General features: G+C 40.1%; 1 protein-coding gene across 1 annotated transcript; it reads left to right on the plus strand.

The window, feature by feature from the left end:
* Positions 1-5,242: 5,242 nt before the first annotated feature.
* LOC117050465 (proto-oncogene Mas-like) lies at positions 5,243-6,229 on the plus strand. The gene is made up of 2 exons (XM_033156129.1): positions 5,243-5,583; positions 5,614-6,229. Exons 1-2 carry the CDS (start codon positions 5,243-5,245, stop codon positions 6,227-6,229), a joined length of 957 nt encoding a protein of 318 aa, XP_033012020.1.
* The last annotated feature ends 1,461 nt before the right edge of the window (positions 6,230-7,690 follow it).

Consider the following 7,690-nt stretch of genomic DNA (forward strand, 5'->3'; position numbering starts at 1 on the left):
TGCTCAAATCCAAACCCGGATCTGATGACTTCTAAAAAGAATTGAGCCATGAAAATACCGATGAACTGAATGTGGAGATGACAGATATACCTTTCCCTGCTTGTCTGTTTGCTTTGTAACACAAAGGTTTAATTTTAAAAAAAGACTGGTTTATTCCCCCCCCCCCAAAAAAAAACCTTCTTCTATTTCTTGGTACTTGTTCTACTCTGATCTCAGTATCTCCCCCCCTCCTCTTCTTAAAATATTTATATTAATGATTTCGTGGTTTACAAATGGATGTACAATGTCTCTTTTTTCAAATTTCATTTGTTGAGACATTAGTGATACATTTGAAAGAAAAAGGGGAAAGAGGTGGAGGGTTAAACATGAGTGAGGTGGGGTTGGGCGGCAATGCTTCTATTCTAATTAGTGTATCTTGTTATAAATCTATTTGCTAATTTCTATAGATTGTATATCTCTGGAGAGATACAGAGGTAAACCCCCTTTCCATTTTTTCATTGGCAGATTATTATTTACTGAATGTATATATTCTTATTATTTATTGAATTTATATACTGCTCTATACCCGGAGGTCTCATATGAGTAAATCCTGAGACTTCTGGTGCTTTCTGCCATAATAAAGGCAGCTCACATATTAGCGGAGATCGATCACGGATCATAAACAAGGACTATTTGAGGGAAATTGCCATTGCAAGCCCCCCGCCCGTGTTTGGGAGGGGGTGAACTCCGCTCAGAGATCATCTGATACACGGCTCTCATTCCAACATGGATTATGGGAGGCGCTGAGTGCAAAGCAATTCGCTTATTGGTAATCCTCTGATGCAGCCATTATGGGCAGAGGTTCTTCTGTTTTGTAGAATGCAATTGGATCTAATTTATAGATGTGTACTGGTCTAATGGGACAAGATAATCTGCTAAATGAATCAGTAAAGATACAGTTTCTTCTTCTCACAAGATGTTGGCAAACTGATTAAGCACAGACAAAAAGAAGGGGATAATTTACAGGACATCTTGAATTCAGCTTGATCAGCTTGATCAGCTTGGTAAGATTTACAAGTTTTTCCTGGTGACTTGGGGATTGCATTGATTCCTGCAAATCCTTTGATTGCTAGTTTCCCCAGCACAGAACACTGTTACTCCTGTTTCCTCCCGCTCATGACACCTGAGCCACAGATTCTCAAAGGTACCGTATGTGAACATCCTTCATCTGCAAGGGTAGCAGGAGAGCCATTCCTCAGTGGGATAATAAGCAAGCATTTTGCACACTGACATGAACAGAGTTATAGGGATCCAAGGTGGCAGGCCAGGAAAGAATGCAGATCTCAGTGCCTGATAGCCTTAGTAGCTTCAGGTCTAACACTAGGATTTTGAATGTCCCTTCAAAGACCCTTCTGATGTTTGTCCCATATAAACAGTAAACAGTAGGTTTTCATGGGGGAATGCAATGGGACAAAAGAAGAACCTCTCACATCGTTGAAAAGAAATCACCGTTCAATGTATGTTATAGAGTTATACATAGAGTTTTGAATCCAAAATCTGAATGGTTTGCATGCAGAAGATTACAGATTCAGTCTCTGCCAGGTAGGGCTAATTCATATCCTGTTAAAATGTTCATATCCACTAGTTGATGTTCCAATTAGTCTCAGCCTGGATACTTCAGCAATCTCCTGTGTGTTCAGGAAATGAACCCCACCCCCACCCCTTTTCTCTCTATATATATATATTCAAAAAAGAAAAGAAAAAAAGAAAACACTTATCAAAGTCTCAAGAAACATATGCACTTTATGCTTGCAGGTGTTTTGAGGGCTCTTGCTCATCTGCAGGGCTTTGACTCAGCATGCTGGAAATCCTGGATTCAGTCAGTGGCATCTCCAGGTAGGGAAAGGAATGATTCCTTCCTATATCCCTGCTGGTCAGTGTCAGCAATCTGAGCTATGTAGAATAATGGTCTTCCCTTGTACAAGGCAGTTTTTTGTTTTATTTATTCAGAGTTTTGAACGTATGCATGGCTTGAGAATTGATGTGTTTATGGTTGCACTGGGTAGCAACACAGACTGAAGGAGTGATGAAGACAAAGGAGTCCAGAAGCTTCACAGTAAAGGTTGCCTTTGAGGAGGAGCATGAAGGAAAAGAAATGTGTGAGGAGACCAAAGAGAAGGAGAAAAAAGCAAGAAGAAAGGACGTGATGTGTTAGTGCTTGTGCAAGACATTTTGCTGCCTGAAGCAGAGGACCAAATGTCACTCACAAAGTCTTGCTGCACCTTTTCCAGCCTTCATCCTTCCCATTTACCCCAATTCTGCCACAAGATGGGCCTTCCTCACCTGCCTACTTTTATCCAAACAGAACTCTCTGCTTACAAGTGGGAGTAGATTGGCTATATGTATTCCCTTCTAGGAGGTTTCCCAGGAAAGAATGAGGTCCTCTTGCTGGAAAAAGGTTCTGTATCCCTACTTTACTCATTAGCTACACTTTCTTTCCCTTGGTGTTTTGGAAATCTCTTGCATGGGGGAAATCTCCTGCATGGGGAGCAAAGTGCTTCTCAGTGATTAAAACCTACTTGCAGGCTTTTGAAATGTAATGGAGCCTTTCAAAGCACTTTTGTATATTGCACAAATGGAGCTGTTAGTGTGCATGATCACAATCCTCTAAAGACTATAATGACAACCCAATGACAATCGTTTTTTCTCTTGTCACATGACACTGGCAAATTGATTCAGCATAAATGAAGGCAAACAGGCACATTCCAGCACATCTTGTCATGAGCTCTTAAATGCATTGAATGTTTCCTCAAGACTTGGGAGTTGCATTGGTGTCTTCAAATGCCAGCACAGGATTTCTTACCGGTACTTTTGGTTCTCCATCTCTCTATCACAATATCTGACCCAACGTTAGTCAAAGGTAAGCAAAAAGCTCAATTTAGAAATTCTTCGCTTGCAATAACAGAAAGACAAGTAACTGGTGTGGCAGAATTAAGCACCGATGATGGTGATGATTGATTGACATGCACAGCTTCATCCCCTGGGGTTAAAATGTTCAAAGATAACACAGCTGTGAAATATTTTTTCATGAGGTTTTAGGAACATGAAAGTATAGGAAGCTGCCTTCTAAAATTCAGTCCAATTGTTCATTTACACCCCACCTTTCCTTCAAGGAGCTCAAGGTGGCATACATGGTTTGTTTTGCTCCTCTTTTTATCCTCACAAGAGACCTGTGAGTTAGGTCTGGGTGAGGGACTCTGACTGGTCCGAGGTTATCCAGCAAATTTTATGTCTGTGTGAAAATTTGATCGCTGATCTCCCATATTTTACCTCAAAATTGGAATCAAAATGCCACATTGGCTCTTTCCAACTTGCCCAGTATTGTTTTGGTATTGCATTGCAGGGGGTAGGACTAGATGACCCTTGGGTCCCTTTCCTACTCTAAGATTCTACGATTATGTGACTCTGACCAAGAGCACTTCTTAAGGGTTTCAGATAAGGGTATGCCCTACTTGCTGATGCCAGGGATTGAACCCTTCTGAACATGAGGCAGATGCTGTACCACAGAGCTATGGTCCTTGCCCTATGAGGCATCTGATATACTAGGACTAGGTTCAACCCTGGGAGTTAATAGGGTAACACATGGCAGGACTGGCAAACACTCTATGTGTTTTGGGGACTCATTGCTAATCAAGTGAGAAGCATTGGTCTGCCTCAGTAGGAGTCTGCACACCTTGAGGGATTGTGCAGAGGATTGAGGGGTTGTGTTATCAGTGCTTTTTTATGGGGGTACTCAAAGGTACACAGTACCAGCACCTTTTCCCTACAAATGCCTATTCCCCCATATCTTGACCTTCATGTGATATCTAAAATTATACATAAAATGTGGTGCCAATGAAATCATTCTCAGAAAAGATCCACTGATATCAACTAACTGAAATTAGTTGCATTCGTGAGTAACTTACCACTTAAAGGTGAAACTCGAAAAACTAGAATATCGTGGAAGATTCCATTTATGTAAGCAATTGTTTTCATTAGCTACTGGAGTTTGATATATGAGATAGACTCATGACATGCAAAGCGAGATACGTCAAGCCTTTGTTTGTTATAATTGTGATGATTATGGCGTACAGCTGATGAAAACTCCAAAGCTGAAATTGTTAATTTAGGGTTCTCATCAGCTGTACACCATAATCATCACAATTATAACAAATAACGGCTTGACATATCTCACTTTGCATGTCATGAGTCTATCTAATATATAAGTTTCACCTTTTAAATTGAATTACTGAAAGAAATGAACCTTTCCACGATATTCTAATTTTTCAAGTTTCACCTGTATATGTTGGAAGCTGTCCACTGTGGCTGGGGTACTAATAATAATAATGGCTCCCCCCCCCCGATCACTAGAGCTGTTGAACTCCTTCTCCCGTTCCTCTTCTCCACTCCAGATTTGAAACATTTACCCCATCCAACCGCCCCACTCTCAGTGCATAACACACAACACATTAATTTCAGATGTTATGTCTGACTCAGAGAGCAGAAGAGGGGGAATTTTAGTTCAAAAATGATATGCTTACTGATGTTGTGCCTGCAGATTCTTTAATTGGAGGAAAAATCCATAACCCATCTGTGAACTGCATTTCATCCCTAAAACTTTGAAACTGATAAATTTTGACAAACATTCCAATGAATAATATTCCTGAACTGTTTGTTTGTTTCTTTTACAGGTGGGTAGCTGTGTTGGTCTGCCATAGTTGAAACAAAATAGAAAATTCTTTCCAGTAGCACCTGAGAGACCAACTGAGTTTGTTCTTGGTATGATCTTTCGTGTGCATGCACACTTCTTCAGATACACCATAATCATCACAATTATAACAAATAAATGCTTGGCATATCTCACTTTGCATGTCATGAGTCTATCTCATATATAAGTTTCACCTTTTAAATTGAATTACTGAAAGAAATGAACTTTTCCACGAACCTTTTTCATGTGCGTGCATGCACACAAAAGCTCATACCAAGAACAAACTCAGTTGGTCTCTAAGGTGCTACTGGAAAGAATTTTCTATTTTGTTTGTTTCTTTGTCAGTTTATCAGTCATGAATTCCCACTATAGCATCTCTCTTTTATTATTGTTTTGTTTGAGTGTCTCAGTTTAATATGGTTGAGCATTATAGCCAAAACTATCTCCACATTTGTTTATTTTCTCTTGGTAGGAACATCCATACAAGAAATAACTCAAAAGCAGAGATTAAGCAAGATGAGCAATGGTAGCCTGGGATCCTGGTCCACTTTGGATGCTTCAGGGGAAGATATTGGAGTAGAAAATGGAACTGACCTCCTAAGCCCCCAGGATGGTTTTGAGCATGAATTATCATTATATTTTATAGCAGACATTATTTTCTATGCTTTCATTTCAGTAATTAGTGTTTTTGGACTTCTGGGCAATGGAACCGTCATCTGGTTTCTTGGCTTTTGCATGAAGAGGAATCCTTTCACCACCTTCATCCTCCATCTGGCTGCTGCTGACATTGGGACACTCATATGCTCATTTATTATTTCCACTATACATCTTCTGAGGCCATTTTTATTCTTACCTATGTATTATAATTTGTTTATATTATTTGCCAGCTTTTCTTTATTCTTCATGTACAACACTGGTCAATATCTGTTGACAGCCATTAGCATAGACAGGTGTGTCACTGTCCTCTTCCCCCTTTGGCATCGATGCCACCGACCACCACACTTTTCCACCCTTGTGTGTGCCACAATATGGATCATTTCTTTCCTGCTCACTGTGACTGGCATGTTTCTTCATTTTTTTAAAGTTACAACATACGTCCTTTTCTACCACCTTTTAATGAATGCTATACTTTGCCTCCCAATCATGACGGTTTCCACTCTGGTCCTGTTTATAAAGGTTTACTTTAGATCACAACAGAGGAAGAAGGGAAAAGCTGTAACAGCCATCCTACTTGCCCTCCTCTTCTTCCTCTTCTTAGCTTTCCCATTTACTTGCATTTTATTAATCCATCTTTCCCATCTTCGTGGAAACCATACTGAATTTTTTGGGGGGCTCTTATGCAGCTGCCTAAACAGCAGTGTTAACCCACTGATTTATTTCCTGGTTGGAAGAAAGAAACACAGTCAATCAAGGGAGAACTTGAAGGTTGTATTCCAGAGGGTTTTCAAGGAGGAGGAACATGGAAGAGAGGAGGTAGAACTCCAGGTCAGCCCGCAGATGTGATGCTTCAAAAGAACCAGAATGGTTCACTTTTTCCCTCTTGCTATTTTGATACTATTGGCAAGGTCCTCGGGCTGTTCAGAAGTTCAAAGAACCCCACATACCTGCATTTTATTAATCCATATTTCCCGTGAAAGTAGATATAATACTGAATCATTTCTTGGACTATTATGCAGATGCCTAAGCAGCAGTGTTAACCCACTGATTTATTTCCTGGTTGGAAGAAAGAAACACAGTCGGTCAACGGAGAGCTTGAAGGTCATATTCCAGAGGGTTTTCAAGGTGGAGGAAGATGGGATAAAGAAGCGAGATGTTCAGGTCCAAACCCGGATCTGATGACTGCAAAAAAGAATTGAGCCATGAAAATGACTGTGAACTGAAAGTGGAAATGACAGATATCCCTTTCCCTGCCTATCTGTTTGCTTTGTAACACAAAGGCTTTAATAAAAAAAGACTGGTTAATCCCCCCCTCCAAAAAAAGTAAAACTGTCATATATTTCATGGTACTTGTTCTACTCTGATCTCAGTATCTCCCCCCGGCTCTTCTTAAAATATTTATATTAATGATTTCTTGGTTTACAAAAGTATGTACAATGTCTAATTTTCAAATTTCATTTGTTGAGACATTAGTGATACATTAGAATGGAAAGGGGAAAAGTGGTGGAGGGCTAAACATGAGTGAAGTGGGGTTGGGTGGCAATGCTTCTATTTTAATCAGTGTATCTTGTTATAAATCTATTTGTTAATTTCCACAGATTGTATATCTCTGGAGAGATACAGAGGTAAACCCCCTTTCCTTTTTTTCATCGGCAGATTATTATTTATTGCATGTATATATTATTATTATTATTTATTGAATTTATATATTGCCCTATACCCGGGGGTCTCATATGAGTAAAGCCTGAGACTTCCGGTGCTTTCTGCCATAATAAAGGCAGCTCCTATGTTAGCGGAGATCGATCGTGGATCATAAACAAGGACTATTTGAGGGTAATTGCCATTGCAAGCCCCCCCCCCCCCGTGTTTGGGAGGGGGTGAACTCCGCTCAGAGATCATCTGATACACGGCTCTCATTCCGACATGGATTATGGGAGGCGCTGAGTGCAAAGCAATTCACTTATTGGTATTCCTCTGATGCAGCCATTATGGGCAGAGGTTCGTCTGTTTTGTAGAATGAAATTGGATCTAATTTACAGATGTGTACTGGTCTAATGGGACAAGATAATCTGCTAAATGAATCAGGAAAGATACAGTTTCTTCTTCTCACAAAATGTTGGCAAACTGATTAAGCACAGACAAAGAGAAGAGGATAATTTACAGGACATCTTGAATTCAGCTTGATCAGACTTACAAGTTTTCCTGGTGACTTGGGGATTGCATTGATTCCTGCAAATCCTTTGATTGCTAGTTTCCCCAGCACAGAACACTGTTACTCCTGTTTCCTCCCACTCATGACACCTGAGC

The sequence above is a fragment of the Lacerta agilis genome, chromosome 7, assembly GCF_009819535.1.
Source record: "Lacerta agilis isolate rLacAgi1 chromosome 7, rLacAgi1.pri, whole genome shotgun sequence".
Lineage (NCBI taxonomy): Eukaryota > Metazoa > Chordata > Lepidosauria > Squamata > Lacertidae > Lacerta > Lacerta agilis.